Source organism: Schistocerca gregaria, chromosome 1 (genome assembly GCF_023897955.1).
Source record: "Schistocerca gregaria isolate iqSchGreg1 chromosome 1, iqSchGreg1.2, whole genome shotgun sequence".
Lineage (NCBI taxonomy): Eukaryota > Metazoa > Arthropoda > Insecta > Orthoptera > Acrididae > Schistocerca > Schistocerca gregaria.
Genome location: NC_064920.1, coordinates 226,359,250 through 226,385,493, shown reverse-complemented (window position 1 = coordinate 226,385,493; position 26,244 = coordinate 226,359,250). Strand labels below are relative to the sequence as shown.

General features: G+C 42.4%; 1 protein-coding gene across 1 annotated transcript in view; it reads left to right on the top strand.

The window, feature by feature from the left end:
- LOC126340110 (uncharacterized) overlaps positions 1-17,033 on the top strand; it is a 353,496-nt gene extending 336,463 nt beyond the window's left edge. Inside the window, exons 29-30 of the mRNA XM_050001681.1 lie at positions 2,898-3,047; positions 16,802-17,033. Of these exons, the coding sequence (XP_049857638.1) occupies positions 2,898-3,047; positions 16,802-16,889 (238 nt within the window). The 3' untranslated portion in view covers positions 16,890-17,033. The remainder of the gene's footprint in view (positions 1-2,897; positions 3,048-16,801) is intronic.
- Positions 17,034-26,244: the final 9,211 nt, after the last annotated feature.

Sequence of the window (26,244 nt, the reverse complement as noted above, 5' to 3'; positions counted from 1 at the left end):
TCGCACCGACATTTCACCACACACTGAACATGAGCACAGTACGTTGACCGAGAAACACCGAAACGGTAGACCATTCCAAGTACGAATCAACAGATCCCTGTTTATAGAATCGATAGCTTCAACAACTCGATTTCTGAAGTCCTGAAGAGTCTCTGCCATAGGTGGGACAAAGACTCTGAACTTTATGCACCCTTCAAAAAGCAGAGGGTGACGTTTGCTGACGTGGGAAACCAAAGGCGATGAAAAAGATCTTTTCCACATCTTCCAAGATAACTCCGCTCCTAAAAGTGAAAATGAGACTGGGTGCAGTCATGCATGAAAATGAATTTATTAGAATTTTCGTGAAGTTCAGGGAAGAACTAATTCTGCAAGATGTGGAGGAATGACATTCCTGTCACAGTTTGCTCGGTAAAAACAGAAGCTCCATAAAATTTGTATACAGGAACGACGCAAAACACATACCGTTTTTGTAAGTCTCTTTCATGTTCAACGACGGAGCAGGCATTTTGCCAGCCCCAAATTTTTACATTATAGTGGTTTACTTTATGCCGTAGATGAAACGACGCTTAATCCGAATAGAGGAGTCGTTCAGAAAAAATGAAGAACTGAAACGCGAAATTCGTACCTTGTGTTATGGTTGTCGGGACGCAGCCATTGCAGTGACTGCATCTTGTAAGGATTAATATGCAGGCGTCGTTTCAGAAGACGCCATATCGTTGTTAGAGGGAGTTGAATTTTCTGGCCTGCCATCTAGTAGACTTCCGATTGCTGCATGTACTCGCACCTCGGATACGCTCAACATTTCATCAGACGTGCGTGGCCGACCAGTGCTCTTTCCTTTTCATATGCTACCAGCTTTCAACAAGTCTGTATACCAGTTATAAATCTTCTTGTGCAGAGGCGGCTTCTTGCTGAACCCACGACGGAATGCACGTTAAACGTGACAGCGGATTGGCTTCACGCTTTTCGAAAACAAAATGATTTTTCTTGTAGTGTCGTCGCCATGTTGTACACACAAACATCAGAGCATCTGCGTCAGAACTTTGAACCTTCCTCTATTCAGTGACATGTGCAATGTGTTTCTATCTTTTATAGTTTGCCTGTAATAAACAACCTAAAACTGTTCTTTATTTTTTTATCACCCTGTATTTCTATGTCACTTCAAGTTATATAATAACGAAAATATATTTCAAATATTTTTATTACTACGAGTATTAGAACAACTCTAAAACTACCAAATTCGCAACTGTGTGGTTTGTTCAATAAATAAGTTTACAGATGCTCTCGTTGACGTATAGATACTCCATACGAATTACATTTTAAATTTTAAAAGGTATGCGTGGACGGACAAATGGTAGGCTATTTAAATGTGAATTGTAAGGTTTTGCCCTTAAGGAAAACGAGCCTGAAGCAGTTCATTGCCACCAACGGAAGTTGACGGAACGAGTCCAGTTTCACAAGAACAGGCCTGATTTGGTCGCAGAAATTTGATAAAGGCAGACCAGACAGGCCAGACGAGGGAAGCTCAGGGCAGCAAAGCGTAGCAGTTTCAGTCTCGAAAGATTGTTTCAAGCCAGCTGTCGCATTCTTGTGAGACATACGTCACCGAACCCAACAACTTCTTTCCTAGTGGACTAGATATCGAGCACAACATATTGGAATACTCCAACACGTGTTCCTGTTGGACACTGTGAAATCTCTCAAACCAGAATAAACCCAAATGGTTTGGATTATCTCTTCAGTAACTGAAATAAAGGCTGAAATTGCCGGTCGGAGTGGCCGTGCGGCTCTAGGCGCTACAGTCTGGAGCCGAGCGACCGCTACGGTCGCAGGTTCGAATCCTGCCTCGGGCATGGATGTATGTGGTGTCCTTAGGTCAGTTAGGTTTAATTTGTTCTAAGTTCTAGGCGACTGATGACCTCAAGTCGCATAGTGCTCAGAGCCGTTTTGTTGAAACTCCCTGGCTGATCAAAACTGTGTGCTGGACCGAGAGTCGAACTCCGGACCGAAGGCAAAGATCCCGATTTCGAGTCTCGGTCTGGCACACAGTTTTGATCAGCCAGGAAGCTTCATATCAGCGCACACTCCACTGCAGAGTGAAAATCTCATTTTGGAAATGAATGTTGTTTCCTAAGGACCTATGAGTAGATAACACATACTTACTGCAAATTCCCGGTATTGCCTAGCACATTTTGAGGCATATTTCCTTTCTGTGTGACGAACAAGTAAGTCGTGCGCATGTGTTGTTGCTGAGATGACAATGCGGCTGGTACGCTTAAATATTGTAAACATACTGTCTCAATTTCGCTCTAGATATACAGTATGTTCAGTCAGGTGTAGCTCTTTCAGTAGAAGAGTAAGGTACTGGTCACAGAGTCCAAATTACGTCCAATTTCGTAGGACAAATACGTATAGCAGACAAATGAATCTCCAAACCAGTTACCGATGTAACTGTATACATTTATACTAGTCTAGTTCATTTAATATTGGAATTTCATTCAGAGCTTGAATATTTTCCGATTTTCATAAACACATCTGTATGCAGGTAGTTTTACAAACCTGTAAGTAAAAATAAATACATCAGAATTATTCATGCTAAATACTGTATCCGTTCTTTCTCCCATGGGTAAGATATGTGACATACACACAAATACATCAGAATTATTCATGCTAAATACTGTATCCGTTCTTTCTCCCATGGGTAAGATATGTGACATACACACAAATACATCAGAATTATTCATGCTAAATACTGTATCCGTTCTTTCTCCCATGGGTAAGATATGTGACATACACACAAATACATCAGAATTATTCATGCTAAATACTGCATCCGTTCTTTCTCGCATGGGTAAGATATGTGACATCAGGATCCAAACATCTGTCTCCCGTTACAGGTCACAGAACGGCACTGCCACGACGGTCGTGGCGCTGAACGTAGGGTCTGAGGAGGAGACAGTTGACATCATTGAGTCAATGCCGGACGGCGGCCTACCTACAATTCTCAGGGTGTACGCGTCCAGCGTCAACAGCGAACTGCATGAAGGGTGAGTTCTGGGGCCTGACTGCTGCTTTGCAAGTAAACTGTGAAAATTTCTTACTGGACGCTCAGGTTATCCATTATATTGTAAATAATTTTTCTGGGCAACTGATCTGATCTAAACAGCCAGAAGTCCCCTGGAGACACGGCGACATCCCCTACTGCAGGGTCCTTCCGACAACCTTCTCAGTCAGCTCATACAGAAGGAAAGAACAGATTATTTTGATGCTTAGATTCCTTAGATGAGGCACCACTTATATACGTTTTATGTGAACTATAAGAAGACGAAGGACGCGCCACGAAGGAATCATAAGATTGGACGGAAATCTATTGATGTGATGTATATGAACAGACAAACATACGATTACAGAAACATTGATTGATTTCTAACGGCCAGTGCCTGGAAATCAAGGCCCTTTTTCTGGCACTGGACACCTGTGTCACTGTAGAGCTAAACAATACAGCAACTAGGCAGTAACTGGCTAGAAGTGTGTAAAGTGGTCTGACGAGTCTATATTATGCTATTAATGTGTCGAATGCACCAATGGCCCATTGAGTCCTTTAATCCACAGTGTCTGCACGGTGTAGTCCATGCTGCAGATGACATACGCTGTGGATATTCTCTTCTTCCAAACTGAGAACAGTCATTTCACAGAGCTGCAAGCTTGCATTTCTGACGATCACCAAGGCACCGTATCACGTCTTGACAGGCCACAAAATCGTCCCACTGGAAATGTCTGGTACTGTTTGGAACAGTGGGTGGAACGTAGCACTCGTCATCCCTACAGTGTGGTTGTTGTACATGATGTAATTATCAACGAGTGGTTTTAGCTGGATGTAGCAGAATGAAGAATCTTTCTCGATTCTCTTCCCCCGTAGAATGTAGGCGATTACCAACGCTAGACGCTATGTTGTAAACAGAGTGATGTTTCCTCGGAGTGCCTTTTTTTGTTTTTGCGAAAGTTTCGTGAAATATTTCAGGTTTTTGCTAAGATCGTATAGTTCCATATATTTTTAAACTCTTTACCTAAAGAGCGCAATGCTTGTCCCTCTTACATACAGCACCTCCCATACCACCACCAATTTGGGGCAAAAGATATAAGCAACAAAAGAGGAAAACGAAACAAAATTATGCAGTGTCAATTAACAGGGTGATTCAGCTGCCCATAACACTGGGTTACATGTAACCTGCAACGCCCACGTACATTCTTTGTATGCTACATTCAAACTATTAGACTTAAGAAAAAAAATGAACAGATTTTTTTAGGGAATGTAATGTGGCTATATTTTGTACTGGTATGCAGTTTGGCTAGAAGACGTAGTTTTCGAATTATTCAAGAAAAACGCACAAAAGTATGATTCAAACATGTTTTTCCTGAGTAATTCGAAAACCGTGGCCTCCAGCGTAAACAAATACCAGTACAAAATTTAACGACATTACATTTCCTATAAAAAGATTCTGTTCATTTTTCTGCTGGACTAATAGTCTCCACATAGCGAGGTAGACAATACGAAAATCTCGCGTGTGGTGTTTGAAGGCACTGCGTGCTACATTAAAACCTAGCGTTGGGGGCAGGTGAGTCACTTTGTATAATCAAACTAAGACTGCCTAATCTATCAGTTACGCTGAAGAAGTGTTGAAAATGTACAGCGCACTGAGAGGAAATTATAATTTAAAGAACAGTTTCAAGGCGTTCAACTCATGATTCGCGTTTATGTTATAATGTATGTGACATTCATAACTTTTTCCCGTATCACATTTTCATAAAAAATGGAGAAAGAAAGGAAAACGTCTGGTCACAGGGAAAGTCGTACACAGCCTGAAATGTGCCCACAGTAAACTGGAAGAGTGGTCCGAAGTTATGATCCGGAAAATGCCCACAAAAACGTAACAGAGCCTCCTCTGGCTGAAACACACCCTCGACACACAGTGAGTTAACCGTCTCATTTGGCCATCGGCGCACTTAATACCCCATGTCATATGAAAAGAGGCAAAATCTCGACTCGTCTGATTACATTATACGTTTCGGTCAGCTAATGTCCAGTTTCTGGGTTTCTCCCACTGAAGGCGTGCAGCTTTATATTCTTCCTTGTGTTAATGTCCACTGGATGCAGTTCCCTTCGAAATGTTCGCTCGGGAACTGATTGAAATATACCTGCATTCACTGAGCGCAGCAATTGTTGTCTGTTTGGCATCTGACTGTCATTGACAAGGAGTGACACTAGTTTTCGATCACTATCATTTGGGATCTCTTTACGAACACTGTTCTTAAGCCACGTTTTATAGCTACCAGTATTCTTTGCTACCAGCATTCTTTGTAGACTCTTGAGACAGCCCAAACTCATACCAACAAATCAGGCAGCTCCGTTCACGGTGTGATCAGAGACAGGTCGAAACACGATAGCTCGTTCTGTTAATCTGTCACGCATCCACGTCGACCTGTAGTGCTGCACCGATTCCAGGTAACCGACTGGAACATGCACATCTCATCAAAACCGTGATATAGGTCAGTGGTAGAGGATCAAATAATCTCCTGGTACCATTTCTACACCATCGACAGCACTCTAAATTGACTAGTGTTCTGGTTTAAGAGTGTGACTAATATTTTGTCTGGTGATCTAGGTTTAGGATTTTTGTAAGATGATTTTCATTGGTAATATTAAAACATTTCTCAATTGACTTCCTTTGCTGCTTTAAAGTAGAAAATTTGACGTAGAAAGGATTGAGATATTAAAGCAGTGCACATCCACTGAAACAGGGAAAGAAGAATTAGGATAGTGTACGTTATAATGTTTGTAGATCACATGGACAGTGTGTAGATAGAGGAGTCTGGTAGGCTCTAATGTGAACTAGATTAGGGGAATTTGGCAGGGGGAGGGGGGGGGGGGGGGGGAGCGCGAGTGGAAAACAGAAATGGAGAAGAATACTGGGGTTCAGGTCGTGCTATTGTGCAAAGAAGTAAGGAGTAAGCCATGACGGGTGGTGAGAGGGGAAGACGTTTGGTGAGGCCTGATATGGGGTAGAAAAATGTTCAGATGTGTGTCTAATCTTATGGGACTTAACTTCTAAGGTCATCAGTCCCTAAGCTTACACACTACTTAACCTAAATTATCCTAAGGACAAACACATACACCCATGCCCGAGGGGATATGGGGTAGCATAGGAAGGAAAGAATTACAACTGATAAGAACAAATATAGGTATTCAATGTCTGGAAGAAAGATTTACTGGACAGAGGGCTGTGGAAGTCTAGTTTTGTGAATAGTGTTAGGAATACGGAGGGCCTCATTTTTAGTAGGAAAGCGTAAGAATTTGATGGGATGGTAAAGGATTCATTTGGGGGATGAAACTTCCTGGCAGATTAAAACTGTGTGCAGGACCGAGACTCGAACTCGGGACCTTTGCCTTTCGCGGACAAGTGCTCCACCAACGGGGCGTGAGTCGTGCTTGGGTAGCTCCTTTCTGAATCGGTCCGGCACACAGTTTTAATCTGCCAGGAAATTTCATATCAGCACGCACTCCGCTGCAGAGTGAAAATCACATTCTGGCATTTGGGAAATGATAATCAGATGCAGAAGGCAAGAATGAGTGCACGGAATCCAAAGATTTAGTGGCAATGGTATAATTTTGTTGCAGAGGATGTTTCAGACAACATTAACGTACGAGAGGATAGGCCCCAACTTCAAAGGATCGAACTCCCAGTATAAAACAACTTCAAATGTCTGATTGCTTAACAAATGAGAACGACTGATTATTTATCAAATGAGTTAGTATGTTAAATATCTGACGTTAAGCCTGTAAGCTAGAGAAAGTTTACAACAGGTTTGAAATTATGTTAAAAGTTTCCTGGAGTCGTTAAGTGCTCCGGTTGTGCAATTTTTGCTCTGTTTTAAGGAAAAGGTAGATTTTCAAACATCTAAATATTTAAATGTGATATCTCCTGAATTGGGTCGCACAGTGACATAATTTTGCAGGTACATTAAGAGCTATATGTGGATACTGTCTGAAAAATGTGTCTCGCATAGAGTTAAAAGTAAACTGAAACGTCATATCTGATACTGAAGTTTCGCTGCATTAACAGAAAAAATGTCGTAAGCGAAAACTTTTTTTCCTTTCATCGTTTTGTGCGCATTGTCAACCAGAAAAAAATCCTTAAATGCTTGGAATTATGTGTAACGTTTGTTCGAAGTAGCTAAGCACTCTCATTCTCAAACACTGGATAAATACAGTCTTCATAATATACGCGCGTTCAGTATCGCTGTGTCAAGACGTATACACTGTCCCTAACTGTAGTATTTGTCTTACTGTTAGAACCTTAAACATAAGACTACTCATCGTGTTCACTCCAGATCCACTACCAGAAAATATGTTTATCTATCTAATATTTCTATTCCATCAAATCATTTGACCACTAATGTTAAGAAGATGTAATTCTTTTCAAAAACTATGGGCTAGGCTTTCCAAAAACCGATATGTCTCATACGAAGGACTGGCATAGAAGGCAAGCAAATAATAAAAATTGAGTTGGGTAAAACACTGATTTCATTTTTTGTAAACTTGTAATGAAAAGGAAATCTGTACACAGAAATCATTTAATTACATCATGGTACTTGGAAAATAGCTATACATTCATAGCCAAGCTATGACGTCTTAATAGATAGTACAAAAAATACCTTTATTTCTTCAGTTGTTGAGTTTAGTAACTTCTCAGTACATGCAAATAACATTTGATTTATACCTGTGGAGCTCAAAAATTTCTGGTCTGATGTATTTTCTGACATACTGGTGTAGTTGGTCGTCTTTTCCTTCTCAAACTGCTTCCTCCAAAGCTGGAGCAGGTGGCAAGGACTCAAGCACTTCTGTATGGCGCCAAGAAGGATTATTTTCTCGTTGTGGCAGAAGTAATTGTGGATCCATTACGTATGAGTCGTCATCTGAAGACAAAACTACATATCCATTGTCAGTAGATGGGAAAAAGATCTCATCACCCTCAACAACACTTAATATGTCATAGAGTTCTAAGAGATTACCATCAATTCCAAATGGCTTATCCAGTTCATATGGCTTATCCAGTTCATAAGTCAGTTCAAAAGTCTTTTCTAACTATTTTATCTTGAATAAACTCATTAGACTTTTATTATTAATATTATACTCTGAAGACCCAAAGAAACTGATGAACTTGCCTAATATCATTTATGGACCCCGCGAGCACGCAGACGGGTCGCAACACGACGTCACATGGACTCGACTAACGTCTGAAGTAATGCTGGAGGGAATTGTCACCATGAATCCTGGAGGCCTGTCCATAACTCCGTAAGATTACTAGGAGTGGAGATGTTTTCTGAACAGCACGCTGTAAGGCATCCCAGATATGCGCAATAATGTTCATGTTTGACCATCTGAAGTGTCTAAACTCAGAAGAGTGTTCCCGGAGCCACACTGTAGCAATTCTGGACGTGTGGGGTGTCGCACTATTCTGAATTGCCGAAGTTCGTCGGAATTTACAGTGGACCTGAGTGGATGCCGGTGATCAGACAGGATGTTTACGTACGTCTCACGTGGCAGAATCGTATAGGGGCATATCAGGTGTACAATATTACTCCAACTGCACACGCCCCACACCATTACAGAGCTTTCACCAGCTTGAACAGTCCCCTGCAGACATCAAGGGTTCCTGGATTCATGAGGTTGTCTCTACTTCCGTACACGTCCATCCGCTCGACAAAATTTGAAACGAAATTCGTCCGACCAGGCAACATGTTTCCAGTCATCAACACTCCAACTTCGGTGTTGACTGGCCCAAGCGAGGCGTAAAGTTTCGTCTCGGGCAGTCATCTTCGGCTCCGAAAGCCCATGTCGATGATGTTCGTTGAATAGTTCGCAACTGACACTTGTTGATGGCCCAGCAATTTGAGGAAGCGTAACACTTCTGTCAGGTTGAACGCTTCTCTTCAGTAGTATTTCGTCCCGTTCTGGCAGAATTTTTTCCGGCTGTAGCGATGTTTTCCCTGATTTGTGATATTCACTGGACACTAGTGAAATGGTCGTAAGTAAAACTCCCCACGTCATCGCTACATCGAAGATGCTGTGTTCCATCGCTCGTGCGCCGACGTCCGAACTCACTTAAGTCTTGATAACCTGACATAGTAGCAGCAGTAACCGATATAACAACTGCGCGAGACACTTGTTGTGTTATATAGGCGTTGCCGACCGCAGCTCCGTATTCTGCCTGTTTATATCTCTGTATTTGAATACGCATGCCTATAACAGGTTCAGTGGCGCTTCACTGTATGTAGTTGTTGTTTTATCAACTTCACATATTATCAATTGCAGACAGCCAAATATGTTAAAACTGGTACCAAATTACTGATGAATGTTTGGGATGGAAAAACGTTTTTACGAGATACAAAGCCACTCTGTCACATAGGACACTCGCGTGACACTCGTGGAGCGAAATATTGATAAGTGCTCTCTTATTGCTTAAGTAAGTAGATACAGTCTGCTATTAACAGTCTGTTTATAATAAATCGGAATCTGTTCAAGATAGGATATAACTAAATGAATGAAAGTACACACTTGCGGAATATCGACATCGTTTTGCTGTTTTACGCTGCGGACGTATGAGGAACAATAGTTGACGTCAATAACTGACCACTCAGAACGCTGAAACGTGCTGTTCCAGGTCGTGATAGATCACGGAGTGTGATTAAACTATTTACGTTATATGGATTCTGTACGCAGGCAATAGTTATCAGATTCCTGTGACGTTCACAACACGCGGGAAGGGAAGCAGTTAATGACTTGACTAGGACAGCATTTCAGATTTTTAAAAAAAACATCTTCCATACAATCCCCTTTCTAGGTAACATTTCATATCAGATTACCAATGTCTTGAAACGACAAGGCATAAGCACACTCTTTACTAGAGACAACAAGATTGGGCAAAAGCTACCCCACAACGTCAGCAAACGAAACCCACTTCATCTCACAGGAATGTACAAAATTGAACCTTTGGACTGTGACTGCTTCTACACAGGTCAGCCAGGCAGATCATTTGAGATTAGATTCAAAGAACACTTGGCAGCACTAAAAAAGAAACATACCACACATCAGCTACTCACCTGCATGAAACAAAACACCATGTTAATAACACAAGTATGTGCATCCTACACATGCAGCCAAAAGGCAGAAAACTAGACATCCTTGAAACACTCGAAATATTCGAACACGAAACAAAACAACCTGAATCCATATTAAATGACAAAAATGAAAATATCTACAATAGAATCATCTCTGTTTTCAGCAACTGCCTGCACCTCTAAAACTGCACACACACACACACATACACACACACACACACACACACACACACACACACACAGACACAGCCACCCACCCACCCATCCACACACACACACACGACTACTATAATAATTCCATTAATATTTAGTTATGCTACCAGCTACCAAGAGTACAAGAGATTGACGTCATTTACATACATATCATCACAGCAACAGCTTGTACCCCTTGTCAGCTTGAAACTGTATGTACATCAACTACTGGCACAAATTGTACATCCATCTGCGTATGTTACAGCATTGTCCATCAGTAAAACTTGTTGTTTCACTTAATGTCAGTAACAGTCACGGTAAAGCGCAAGCTAAAAATGCTGCCATTTTTAAGATTCGGTTAATAAATAAATGAAATGTAGAAGATCAAATTTTTGTTTCCCCTGGATGCCGTTAGATAGGGAATCTGCAAGTGGAATTGTGCCCTGAGTTAATAGTTTAGTAAGACAGGATAATCTCTTTTGGGCTTCTGTTTGATCGTTTCGAGGTGTGATTCTCATAGAAGTTTACTGTCGCTGCATAATTTGTCTCGAATGAGAAATCCTGTGGCGGTACGGTCAAGGGAAGAGAATTCCCTGTCAAAACAGCTTGAAAAGTGCAACACTCTACGGAGACCCTGCACCTGGTCACCAGGTGAATGACATAAGGCACTTTGCAGGAGGTCGCCGGCCGTATATTGAATCGCTGCTGTTAAATTCGCGTGACTGGCGTAGCGTTCGATGCCGTAGCCTTGTTCTGCAGCCTAGCGTAACGAGCTGCGTTGATCAGTATGTATGGGATATCAGCTGTGAAACACGCAATGCAGGCGGCCTCTGCGTACTCCTCAGATGCGAAAATAGCTCCTCCTCTCCGCTTGCCTTTATATCACCTCGTATTTGCATTTGGGCTGTTCATGAAGCGCGTATGCGTGCGTAGTGTTCATAGGAGTAACAGCATATAGGACACACTGTTTCACCATGCCATCTCACCTCGTATGACTCAGATCTATTAATCACACCTGGAATAGCTACCACCACCCTATCAAGCTATGTATCTCGTTCATACGTCAGTTACAAAGGTCTTCGGATCTTCCGAGCATTCACGTTACAGCTTATCATTACGTGCAACGGGTGCTCAAAATGTTGCAGCCAATTGATAACGTGGAGTTGGGCTGTGCTGTTTTGTTTCGGCTTCTCTAACGGTGTACTGTTGTACAGTGGCGGGAGGATTTCAGTGTGTGCCCGAACCGCAGACACGTTCATGTAAACAAACAAAAATTAATTGTGTAACTCCTTTCTTTTTCGAAATGATTCTAAAACTTTATGACTAGCCCTAAAAGGAATGCCAGAAGGCAACGAATTCAATACCATATATGACTACAATAACATGGAGAAGAAAAGAAAGAAAAAAACAATGGTTTTGGAAATTAATACATTTTGAGCTGCGAAAGAGTATCTGCGAACCAGGAATAATTAGTAGATTTTGAAGATCATTACATAAAACTTCGAGTCAGGGTTGACGCTAGACGCAATTGTTGCCGGTCGGTGCTGTTGTTTAATTTGTATATTGAAGTCACGTTGAAGGAAGTAGGAGAAAATTTCAGGAGGGAAATGAAGGCGCATGGGGAACTGATACCAATTCAAACGTTCCCTGATGGTGTAGTCTTGCTGGAGGAAATAAAGGACAACTAGGTTATTGAATGGAACGCAGACGCTATTTAATACAGAATTTGTGTTAACGGTAAATAATGGCAAGACGAAATTGATTAAGCGTAAGAAAAGAGAACAACGATTTGCCACACACCAGAATTGGAGAAAACACACCATAATAGAAGAGGCTATGGTATTCTGCTCTATAGAAAGTCAACTACACAAGATGTCAATATCTAATATCCATATGAAAGAGGCATCGTCAGCTTTCATGAGACCGCTCCAACAGTATTCCCTAAGCAAGACCACGCAATCCGTAGAAGCGATACCTTGCTTAAGGAGTACCACAAGGTACAGGTGAACATGGAATTACACATACAGGAAGACATACAGGAAGACTCGAAATTGGACGTGTGTTTGTCTGCGATGAAGAGAGTTCGGCTCAGCCAACCACTTCGGAAACAGACAGGAACATCGAGATTTCTAAGCGAATGAATACTGAGAGGATCATCTTACCGGAGCTGATAATACGAGTTGAACATTAAGCATTGTTTAGCATTTGAAATCGTCCATTAATCTCAACACTGCAGCAAAGTTTGTGGTCGTTCGGTACTATGTCAAATGACAAACACGAACAAGAACGTTTGGAAATGACGAAATCACATTTAAGGGCTCTTTAAGAGGAAAGAGAAGACCTGTGCTGTCGCATAGTAACTCACTGTTGAGGAATGCGTTCTTCAAAAAGAACCACAGAGGAAGTGGACGATCGCGAAGAGGAAACATCGATTTTCTACTTAAAATAAATGTAAAACCTAGCTTCTGCGTCGACGCTGTTTTGTGATATGAAAGGAGCACTGCTGATTCATTAAGCTCCTTAAGGCCAAACAGTGAATAATGAGAGCTTGTGCGAATGATTTTGTTTCAGGATAGTGGTCATCCTCGAACAGCTGAGGAAAAGTCCAGTGCAATAAAAATCCTTGTTCTGACTGTATTTGCACCCACCATTCAGTTCTTACCTAGCTCCAAGTGATTTTGACCCCCTTAGTGGGATGAATGAACAAAGTTTTCGTCAGATGACGAAGTTGTGACGACGGTGCAAGACTGGATCCCTGTCACACGATGAAACAACCGCATAGAGGTTTAGGCACATCATGTAGAGAAATTGTTCTTGCAGTATATTTTTAAATCCTTTACTTTTTGACTTGCCCCAGTACAACTTGCACGAAATAACTTGGCTCCTGTTCAGAAACGCATTTTTTCACTGTACGTCGGGAGACTCCATCCTCTTGTTCCCAAGATGCGGCCATCGCATTTGACTCTCGCCTACTCATGTGCTCACTTCGAGTGTTCTCCTTGAATCTGTTTTCGTTATTTCATGGAACCGCAGTGCCGGGAAAGTTCTTCATACTCAAACAATCTCATTAAATTCATGTCAGAAGTGGCAAACGAGAAAGCAAATATCTCACAAAAAATGTGCTTGGAAGTGTAGCAGGGAACACTGGCTACTCCAATTCTAGAATAAGAAGAATAAATGAGGGGAAGACAATATAGCTACAAGTACTTTACAAGGCTTCATATCTTCAGGTAACATGCGAAATAAGGGGGATAAAATTTTACATCTAGGTAACATTGACGAACTGCTTGTCAGGGAGCTGACACATAGGTTCCACATCGTACAACCTCTTTATCACAGTAAGCTTTTCCGTTTTATGACTTCCTTCTGACAGTGCGTGCTTAGACATGTATTGCTTTACCTCGTCCTTTGTTTATGTAGTTATTTCTACACTGAAGCGCCAAAGAAACTGGCGTAGGCATGCGTATTCAAATACAGATATACGTAAACAGGCAGGATACAGCGCTATGGTCGGCAACGCCTATATGAGAAAACAAGTGCCTGGCACAGTTCTTAAATCTTATTGCTGCTACAATGGCAGATTATCAAGACTTAAGTGAGTTTGAGCGTGGTGTTATAGTCGGAGCATAAGCGATGGGACACAGCATTTCCCAGGTAGCGGTGAAGTGGGGATTTTGTCATACGACTATTTCACGAGTGTACCGTGAATATAATGAATCCGGTAAAAATTGTGACGAGCGGATGGATGTGTACGGGAATGGAGACAGCCTCCTGAATCCATAAACCCTGCATGTCAGCAGGGAACTGTTCAAGCTGGAGGAGGCTCTGTAATGGTGTTGGGCGTTTGCTGTTGGAGTGATATGGGACCCGTGATACGACTCTGACGGGTGACACGAAGCGTCCTACCTGATCACCTTCATCCATTCATGTCCATTGTGCATTCCGACGGACGTGGAAAATTTCAGCAGGACAATGCGAGACCCCACACATCCAGAATTCCAACGGAGTGGCTGCAAGAACACTCTTCTGAGTTTCAGCACTTCCGCTGGCCGCCAGACTCCGCAGATATGAAATTTATTGGCATATCTGTTGTTGGTGATGGTGATGTTTGGTTTGTGGTGCGCTCAACCGCACGGCCATCAGCACCCGTACAAAGATCCAGAGATCCAGTTTTTACACAGTTCACTTTTTACACCAATCTTGCCACTGTCACGAATGCTGATGAGGATGATGATGAAATGTTGATGACAACACCCAGTCTCCAGGCACAGAAAATCCACAACCTGGACGGTAATCGAACCTGGGACCCCATGATCCAGATGCAGCAACGCTAGCCACTAGACCTCGAGCTGCGGACTGGCATATCTGGAATGCCTTGCAACGTGCTGCTTAGAAGACATTCATGGTGTCAGTTCCCTCCAGCACTACTTCAGACATTAGTCAAGTCCATGCCACGTCGTGTTGCGGCACATACAGGGTGTTTCCAAAATGACCGGTATATTTGAAACGGCAATAAAAACTAAACGAGCATCGATAGAAATACACCGTTTGTTGCAATATGCTTGGGACAACAGTACATTTTCAGGCGGACAAACGTTCGAAATTACAGTAGATACAATTTTCAACAACAGATGGCGCTGCAAGTGATGTGAAAGATATAGAAGACAACGCAGTCTGTGGGTGCGCCATTCTGTACGTCGTCTTTCTGCTGCAAGCGTGTGCTGTTCACAACGTGCAAGTGTGCTGTGGACAACATGGTTTACTCCTTAGAACAGAGGATTTTTGTGGTGTTGGAATTCCACCACCTAGAACACAGTGTTGTTGCAACAAGACGAAGTTTTCAACGGAGGTTTAATGTAACCAAAGTACCAAAAAGCGATACAATAAAGGATCTGTTTGAAAAATTTCAACGGACTGGGAACGGGACGGATGAACGTGCTGGAAAGGTAGGGCGACCGCGTACGGCAACCACAGAGGGCAACGCGCAGCTAGTGCAGCAGGTGAACCAACAGCGGCCTCGGGTTTCCGTTTGCCGTGTTGCAGCTGCGGTCCAAATGACGCCAACGTCCACGTATCGTCTTATGCACCAGAGTTTACACCTCTATCCATACAAGATTCAAATGCGGCAACCCCTCAGCGCCGCTACCATTGCTGCACGAGAGACATTCGCTAATGATATAGTGGACAGGATTGATGACGGCGATATGCATGAGGGCAGCATTTGGTTTGCTGACGAAGTTTATTTTTACCTGGACGGCTTCGTCAACCAACAGAACTGGCGCATACGGGGAACCGAAAAGCCCCATGTTGCAGTCCCATCGTCCCTGCACCCTCAAAAAGTACTGGTCTGGGCTGCCATATCTTCCAAAGGAATCATTGGCCCATTTTTCAGATCCGAAACGATTACTGCATCACGCTATCTGGACATTCTTCGTGAATTTGTGGCGGTACAAACTGCCTTACACGACACTGCGAACATCTCGTGGTTTATGCAAGATGATGCCCGGCCACATCGCACGGCCGACGTCTTTAACTTCCTGAATGAATATTTCGATGATCGTGTGATTGCTTTGGGCTATCCGAAACATACAGGAGGCGGCGTGGATTGGCCTCCCTATTCGCCAGACATGAACCCCTGTGACTTCTTTCTGTGGGGACACGTGAAAGACCAGGTGTACCGCCAGAATCCAGAAACAATTGAACAGCTGAAGCAGTACATCTCATCTGCATGTGAAGCCATTCCGCCAGACACGTTGTCAAAGGTTTCGGGTAATTTCATTCAGAGACTACGCCATATTATTGCTACGCATGGTGGATATGTGGAAAATATCGTACTATAGAGTTTCCCAGACTTCAGCGCCATCTGTTGTTTACAATTGTAACTACTGTAATTTCGAAAGTTAGTCTGCCTGAAAATGTAGTGTTGTCCCAAGCATATTGCAACAACCGGTGTATTTCTATCGCTGCTCGTTTAGTTTGTATTGCCGTTTCAAATATACCGGTCATTTTTGAAACACCCTGTATATATAAACGCGGGCTCTACGCGATATTAGGCAGGAGTGCCAGTTTCTTTGACTTTTCGGTGTGTATCGGTATTCTAATGAGAAACAACTGTCATTGAATGTCTTTTTTTATCGAATAATTATTGTTCATACTGAAATAACCTGTCAATACGATCTTTACCGACTTGCTAGCCATAGCTTAGAAATTATTTGAACATTTATTTGTGCATAGTCTTCAACCTGTCACACAACGGCTGTCCACAATGGGCCACCAGAACCAATAATAGCCACTCCTCTACAGTGCTGTCTGCAGAGGCACAGGCCTAGATATTATGTGCACAGTGTTGCTATGTGGCAGAATGACTGGCATGTTAAGAGTTCTGGTGCTCGTGTCTCGCAAGTGTGTTTCTCGTGTGTCGTGTTGGCAGGCGGCTGGTGAACGCGCGCGCACTGCGACTGCCCAGCCAGCAGGCGGTGGTGCTGAGGCCTGCGTTTGAGGGGCTGGCCGGGCTGTGACACCGCGGCGTCGCTGGAATTGTAATGATAATTAACTAAACTCTGGAATATCTGTCTGGAAAGTAAATCAATATGTACAATTACTTTGTTCAGTATTCAATGCTATTTTAATTTATATATTGCTGAGTATATTAACACTAGTTGCCTTAAATCTTGATAAGAAATAAATGAATTTATACTTTCTGTTACAGTTAATAACTTCTTTTATACTGATCCCTAACGTAATGAGCAATTGCTATGCAGAACCTTCTTCTCCTTTTCCTTGTGCCTTTGTCCCCCATCTATCTGGGGTCGCCATGGTTACTATTGAATACGGCATAGTTAATTTAAGTGGTGGCTGGATATCCTTCTTGTTGCTAACCCATAACCGACAGAGCGGAATATGTGTAATTAAACTGCCTGTCTGTAGAGTTATCGATATGAAATTTACTAATTGTGTACTAATCGTGAAACTGGGTTTGGATTTGGGTACCAGCCTGGTATTCACTTACTTGGACGTGGGAAACCGCCTAAAACCCACATCCAGGCTGGTCAACACACCGTCATTAACCTGCTAGGTGGATTCGACTCAGGTCCGGTGCACCTACCTGAATCCTGGAAGCAGTTTATTAACATGTGGGCTATTCATCTGGATGACAATTGCTATGTCGATTATCAATAAATATTTATAATGGTATTGGGGCAACCTGCATTCTGCCCCACTAACCATTGCTACCAGATGTATCCAAGATGGCGTCGATGACGTCATCCAAAATGGCGGCGTGTAGACTTGGCAACAATGCTTGAAATCATTGAAGATGAAGGCCGTGATGTCATAAAAGATGGCTGATTTTGGCGGGGTTTGAATTTTGGCGGGAAGATAGATCAACTGGGCTACCTCCACTAACCTAACACCCCCTCCCTCCCCTCCGCCATAAATATGGCGGGAAGCTCAAATTTCAAGAAGACAATGCATCACACCACGGTTACCTCTACTGACGTAAGAAAACGGCAGAAAAATAGTTCAATTGGGCAACCCCCACTAACCTAACTCATCTGATTGCCACCTCGTCCTATGAACTGGCGCCAAGTTTGAATTTGGCTGTGAAATAGGTCAATTGGGGTTTTTCTACCAACCTAAAAAAATGGCGGAAAGATAGCTCACCTCCACTAACTTAAGACACCCGCCCGCCACCTCCTCCTAGGGACTTGCGGTTAAAGGGTTCACCCAGTGATGGAAATAAGTCTTTAGTACTTTGCATGCACTATTTTATTTAAACAATTAGAGGCACTAATACCATCCAGTGTGGCCGCCATGCGGTCTGGGCTCACATTGACCTAGTACACGGTACCACCTCAGAGGGTGCTCTCATCCCTCCTGTGACATAATCAAAGATGGTTGTCTGGAGAGGGAAAATGACACAGCCTGTGCTGGGCTGCTGGGAGAGTAAAGAAGGAGCGTACTTTATTTATTCTGGAACAATTTATTTACGGATGGACTATATTTATTACACTGATACAAACCACACACTCTGACATGCTTGGGGTCACGCCACACAGCCAACAGATCTGTAAACTACTCCTAAATAATGCACTACAGACACGCAAACAAATCCTAACTTACCGAAAAAAATTTAGTACAGACCTACAAACTGCCCCTAAATTATGCAGCACGATGAATTCTAGACACCTTCAGTATGTAAACTGTCCATATAGCGCATAGCACAGCCTACAGACCCATTCGCAAAATAACGCAACACAGACATGAAAACACTGTCTGCCACCCCCTGTCCCGTAGACTACACAGAGGCTACCGACAGCCCTGCAAAGTGATGTGACTGTCACCTGTCAAACCACACAAAGGCGCCCATTCAGGTCCCGCATGGATGAGGTGGTGGCATCCCTTTCATACGTAACACCTGAGAAATTCCTCTCGAAATACATGATCACCTGGGTGCCATTGATGACGCGACCGGTTGGGAGCGAAGACCTACTTACAAAGCACAGACGCTCCAAGGCCCTGCGTGTGTGTGTTTGCCACTACTTGTGTGAACCCTCCCTCTACCTGCAGTCTGGTGAAAGGCTAATTACTGGGCGACACTTCAGAAATATGTCCCAGAATAGCACAAGCCGCTTTCTCACTAGCAATTCTAACGGACCATACATAAGTATTTCAGTAGTATTTCGGTAAGTATCTACAGTTACAGCCTAATATGAAGAGCTTTAATTTTCATGGAAATTTGCAAGAAGACCATTGAATCAGCTATTAGTTTGTGTGTCTTTCTTATTTTATTTTATTATATTTTATCTTACTTATCCATCATGTTCCGTGGGACCATGTGTGTCAGAGCTACATGGTCATGAATCATGTCAGTGCATAGATCACAGTAGTCGTTTGGAAAATTTAGAAAAAAGAGAATATGGAATTAATAAAATACGGAAAATCTGTGAGTGAGTATAATCATAAATAGCATATTATATGGAAAAGTTTCAAATGCTGTAAGAAAATCTTTTTATGGAACTGGAGAAGTGTGTTACAAGGAAAGCTTGATGATTATTGCTTATTCTAACAGACATGGCAGAGTTAGAATTCTGAAACACACGATAGTGACTTACACGAAGTTCATGAACTGACACCAAAGGTCAATCTGACTGGCTCCTCTGGACTAAAAAAATTTTTGGTAGGTGCAGAGAATTGCCTCAAAATGTAACACCTTACTAGTGAAAGTAGGGAAAGCAAACAGGACCTCGCGTTTTAGTATCAGAGACAGTTATCATTTTCACAGTGAAGAAAGCAGCATTGAGTTTCTGCATGGCATCTTGAACGCTCTACTTCCAAGAAAGCCATTCATGTACCCTCAGTGCTAAGAACTTAAAATTGATGACTTTACTGACAGTTTGACCACCTTACGAAAATTAAATGTCACTTCTGGAAGAGTTCCTTGTCAGGTACCGAATGCACTGCGGTTTTTAGCAGTTTAGCGTTAGACTCATCATTTAAGTATATCCATAAAAACCACGCACCCAGAATATAATCCTGTCGCTAATCATTTTACATGAGACCAGAGAATCAAATCTCTTCCTCGTTTTTTGACAATGGAGGACAACAGTCTGCATGTTACGTTCCAGATATGATATGAAGCGGATCACTGTTGAGCTTTTTCTCTAATTCCATAAAATTCGAACTCCATCTTCCTGCTTTCCTTTCTTTGTCTAGTACTGGCTGTCCGTCTGAGCTCTTGATGTTCAGCAGGTGGTTCTCTTTTCTCCAAGCGTCTCTCTGATTTTCCACTAGGCGGCATCTATCTTCTTCTAATGATATGTGCTTAAGTTTGTCCTCTAGTCATTTCTGCTTAGCGTTTCGTGTCAGTCTTATTTTTTTAACGTTTGTCTTTCCTATCGCTTGTTTCATTTAATGCATTGTTATATTTTATGCTTTCATCACTTAATTTCAGGATCTCTTGTATTACCCAAGGATTTATACTAGCCCTCTTCTTTTTACCTGCTTTATCCTCTGCTCCCTTTACTATTTCACCTCTGAAAGCTAAACATTCATCTTCTACTGTATTGCTTTTCCCTGTTCTTGTCAACATTTCCCTAATGCTCCCTCTGAAAATCTCTACAACCTCTGGTTCTTGCAGTATAGAAATGTAGCTCGTCAATGGACCCTGCTGACTCTTGAACAACAACTAACATTATCGTATAAAGCATACTGCGCCATCGGCTGTACAATCGTATATTTATTCTCTCCCTGTTTTAGTTACAAGAATCAACTTCTAAGGATAAAAACGGTATACATCAATGGATCAAAAATACATTTTCGCGAAATACGAATTGTACTGTCGCATTTGACGAAAATGTGTTTTTGATCCAATGATGTATACTGTTTTTCTGCTTCGAAGATGATTGTTATAACTGAAGCAGGCAGAGAATAAATATGCAATGGTACCACTGGAGGCCCATATACGCTCCTGTCAAAATATTTAACAGACATTAAGCTGTGACGATGGCTGCTTATCGATAATTCCCTGCCTTCCATAGTTGTATGTGTCCATGGCGACACATTTACCTCTGTGTATCGATTCTCATTGTGAAGCAACTTATCTGGCGGTGCAACGAGGAGGCGGTGGAATGCGGAGGGAGCAGTACGACGAGGGCAAGCGAATAGCTGGGTACGGTATACGAGGACGAACAGCAGCCCGGACTGGCAGCGGCAGTGATATTTCTCAGGTGCTTGTTTTGGTCACAGCCTTAACACTTCTAGCCTGCTGCAGTCTTTGGGGAGACAGTGTCCTGTTGTATGAATTGCATTCGTCTTGACGTCTGTTGGTTTATGATTCACGCTGTTCAATCTTGTGTGCGACTGGATAGCTAATGCTACCATTACAATCGTCAACCTGTCTTCGCATTTTCTACCTTCACCGCACAGTGGTCGCACTACGAGATCTTCTGGCTTTGCTTGGGCTGGATGGCTTCCTGATGGGTTGAATTTAATGTGATTACCGATTGAGCCTCCCTTTTTTATTTAATGGTATTTTTATTAATTGTTAATTTGTGCCTTTCAGTGCCTCTGTAAGGGTGGTTTCCTGTGTTATTTATTGCCTGTGTAAATTGGTCGCTTAAATCCAGTTGCAATGGCCGAAGGCAGTTATTTAACGTTATTTATATTTTTCTTGTGTTGTTCATTACCTTTATGGTTGCCTTGTTTTAATTAAGTGTTGGTGGCCACCCCTTTTTAATGAGAGTGGTGTTCATTGAAGTTTAATGCTTTGGTATTCTTTAACTAATTTTGTCTTGTAACTGGGTCAGAGTGAACAACTGCATCTTAAGTAAATTAAATTTACTAGTTGTATTTTCCACTGCTGGTTACTTTACAGTTGCTTTTTTTTTATTTGTGGGGCAGTGGATTTAGAGCTTGTAAGTCTAATACAATTGCAGATTGTGTTATAGATTTCCTTGCTTAAAATGTTGAGTAAGCAGCTAATGGACGTGAAAATCTGTTTGGTTCTAGCCACTTGATTAAAGCTTGAGCCTGCTTCTAATTCTCATGTTCTCTTTTCTTGAACAGAGATCTTTGTTATGAGAGGTAAGGATAAGTTGCTACTCTTTGGTGTGTTCTTGTAAAGGTTTCATTTATAATTTTTAATCTGCTTCTTTGGCCCTCACTTATTTAGCGCCTTTTGTTAAAAGCACCTACTTGCCTCAGCTTGCAGCCGACTTCCCTACGTGTCACGGGTGCGGGGACCGTTGGTTTTATGCGCCGCCTTGTTGTTTGTTAACTTGTGTCGTGGCTCAAATGGCTCCGAGCACTATGGGACGTAACATCTGAGGTCATCAGTCCCCTAGAACCAAGAACTACTTAAACCTAACTAACCTAAGGACATCACACACATCCATGCTCGAGGCAGGATTCGAACCTGCGACCGTAGCGGTCGCTCGGATCCAGACTGAAGTGCCTAGAACCGCTCGGCCACAAGGTGGTGGCGTGGGAGACTGGCCTAAGCACAGTAATTCAGGCCGTCTGTTGGAACGAGTAACTTAAGTTATGTTGTGTATTTTTGGCCCTGCATTCTTATTCAAAACTGTGCTCTCTTCCTCTCTTTAAATTTAAATATCTGTACTGTACGAGCTTTCTCTCAAGTTTATTTGAAGGGGTTCCTTTCAACAGGCTTTAGCCGGAGCTGCCAGTATACTGCTTTTGCTTTGTATCTTTTCCAGGAACTTCAGTTTTATTTATTTGAAAACAGTTTTTTAATAAAAAAAGGAGGGAAATATTCTGCTTTGACAGTACATTTGCTACTTTTCTTGATATAAAGGTCTGTTAACGCTGCTATGAAGTAACCTGTCGCCTTTTATGAAATTACTGATTGTATTATAAATTGTAGCAGTTTCTGTGATAAGCAGTATAGCTTGGTCGAGTGCAGACTCAATGCGAGAATAGGCCCTAAGGCCTCATTTTTACCATTTTCTTAATGTGAAATGCTGCTGTTCTTTATTGTGCGCATATCTCCGTCATACATTTTCACATATTTGCCTTTTGGTTGTTATTTGTTTAGAGGGACTCTGATCATAACTGAATTTAATATTATTTATTGTTATTTGAATAAATGTAATCAAATGACAAATGACATTACTACTCGGGATTGCCCTCTCACCCTTCCTTATCTTTCCATTCTGTGAAAAAGGTCTATCAGCCATAGACGGTTACTTAATAAAAGTTTTATTAACATTTCAGAATTAGACGCCTTTGCGTTTTCGGGCTTCCAAATTAAGACCAAGTGCTTCTTGTTTCAATTGTGGCACTATACCATTTTGGAACCAAAATTTGTTTGTGCAGGGGGTCTCCACGTCTTTGTATCCTTAAAGCCTTCAGCAGTGCCCATGTAGAGTACGTCCGGTGCCTTTCACCAAGTTAAAGTGGAGCAATACATACTTAAAAATTTGGGAGTAATATCCCCAGTGCCATCCATACTGTGGGAAATGTCTATGGTCGTAGGTAAGAAGCCAAATGGGTCACTTAATCTACTAGCAAATGTAAATTTGTATCCTGAGGAATTGTTAACAGAAGTGGTTGGGGTCCATTATTTTTCAAAAACAGAGCTCGTAGACACCTGCATCAGGCGCTTGTAGGCGATCGGGCGAAACAGTTTTTAGTGATTACTACGCCATTCAGATTCTACTGTTATGAGAGACTGCCATTTCGGGTCACAAATGCTTCCATCATGTTTCATTCATATTTTGGGCACCGCATAAAGTGTATCCCTATATGTGTTAATTATTTAGATGACCTGCTGATTGTTGGGGCCACATGGGAGTAGCACCCATGCTTTCTAAAGGTTTTGTTTGAGTGGCTCCAGGCTCCTGGTCTTCATTGTCGCCTCGACAAATGTTGTTTCTTTCAGCCAAGTGTAGAGTAGTTAGGACCTATATCAAGTGCAGACGAGGTCACGCCAATACAGGATCATGTGGACGCTATCACTGAACTGCCAGATCCTAAGAACCTCACAGCACTACAGTCGTTCCTCTGGAAAATAAATTATCATACGAAATTTATTCCCAAAAAATCCCGATATCTTCGCTGCTATTTCAGTTTGCGTACAATTGTTAAACTTTTGTGTTGAGAGACGTGCCAGAAGACTTTATTGAAGCTTAAAAAGTGTCTTAAGTCAGTCATCTGTTTATCAATGTTCCACCCCAGCACTCGCTTAACAATTGTCATCGACCAATCCTTTTGTACCACTGGTGCTGTGCTTTCCTACAGATACGTCGGCGGCACGGACAGCCCATTCCATTTATGTATGAACATTAACACGGCCTAGAGCAATTATTCGCAAATGAGAAAGAAGCCTTTGCTATCATTTATGGCATCAGGTAGTTTCACGTATTGGTCTAACGTACTTTAACCTGATCACCAACCAAAAGCCCTTAATTTCGCTATATGCTCCCCATTTGAAAGTTCCCGATAAGATGGCTCAGCGGCTGCAACGGTGGGTTTTGTTCCTGAGTAACTACACCCACGAGATTCATTATTGGCTCAACACGCAGCTCTCAAACGCAGACGGTCCTTCTCAGTCACTATGCATCCGATGGAGAATTTGACATGCACCAAGTGTTGTGTTTTGCCTTATAGGCAAATAAGCGGCACACCCTCGAAGAATCTCTGATAGTGGTGTGAAAAGTAGCAGCAGAATCAGGCCGCGATCTGTTACGCCACAGGGTCTGGGTGCTGTATGGCAGTTTGGACTGGAGGACCTGACTATGTACATCTACATCTACATCTACATCTACATCTACGTGACTACTCTGCAATTCACATTTAAGTGCTTGGCAGAGGGTTCATCGAACCGCAATCATACTATCTCTCTACTATTCCACTCCCGAACAGCGCGCGGGAAAAACGAACACCTAAACCTTTCTGTTCGAGCTCTGATTTCTCTTATTTTATTTTGATGATCATTCCTACCTATGTAGGTTGGGCTCAACAAAATATTTTCGCATTCGGAAGAGAAAGTTGGTGACTGAAATTTCGTAAAAAGGTCTCGCTGCGACGAAAAACGTCTATGCTGTAATGACTTCCATCCCAACTCGTGTATCATATCTGCCACACTCTCTCTCCTATAACGTGATAATACAAAACGAGCTGACCTTTTTTCACCCTTTCGATGTCCTCCGTCAATCCCACCTGGTAAGGGTCCCACGCCGCGCAGCAATATTCTAACAGAGGACGAACGAGAGTAGTGTAAGCTGTCTCTTTAGTGGACTTGTTGCATCTTCTAAGTGTCCTGCCAATGAAACGCAACCTTTGGCTCTCCTTCCCGACAATATTATCTATGTGGTCCTTCCAACTGAAGTTGTTCGTAATTTTAACACCCAGGTACTTAGTTGAATTGACAGCCTTGAGAATTGTACTATTTATCGAGTAATCGAATTCCAACGGATTTCTTTTGGAACTCATGTGGATCATCTCACACTTTACGTTATTTAGCGTCAACTGCCACCTGACACACCATACAGCAATCTTTTCTAAATCGTTGCAACTGGTCTTCGGATGACCTTACTAGACGGTAAGTTACAGCATCATCTGCGAACAACCTAAGAGAACTGCTCAGATTGTCACCCAGGTCATTTATATAGATCAGGAACAGTAGAGGTCCCAGGACGCTTCCCTGGGGAACACCTGATATCACTTCAGTTTTACTCGATGATTTGCCGTCTATTACTACGAACTGCGACCTTCCTGACAGGAAATCACGAATCCAGTCGCACAACTGAGACGATACCCCATAGCTCCGCAGCTTGATTAGAAGTCGCTTGTGAGGAACGGTGTCAAAAGCTTTCCGGAAATCTAGAAATACGGTATCAACTTGAGATCCCCTGTCGATAGCGGCCATTACTTCGTGCGAATAAAGAGCTAGCTGCGTTGCACAAGAGCGATGGTTTCTGAAGCCATGCTGATTACGTGTCAATAGATCGTTCCCTTCGAGGTGATTCATAATGTTTGAATACAGTATATGCTCCAAAACCCTACTGCAAACCGACGTCAATGATATAGGTCTGTAGTTAAATGGATTACTCCTGCTACCCTTCTTCAACACTGGTGCGACCTGCGCAATTTTCCAATCTGTAGGTACAGATCTATCGGTGAGCGAGCGGTTGTATATGAGTGCTAAGTAGGGAGCTATAGTATCAGCGTAATCTGAAAGGAACCTAATCGGTATACAATCTGGACGTGAAGACTTGCCCGTATCAAGCGATTTGAGTTGCTTCGCAACCCTTAAGGTATCTACTTCTAAGAGACTCATGCTAGCAGATGCTCGTGTTTCAAATTCTGGAATATTCCATTCGTCTTCCCTGGTGAAGGAATTTCGGAAAACTG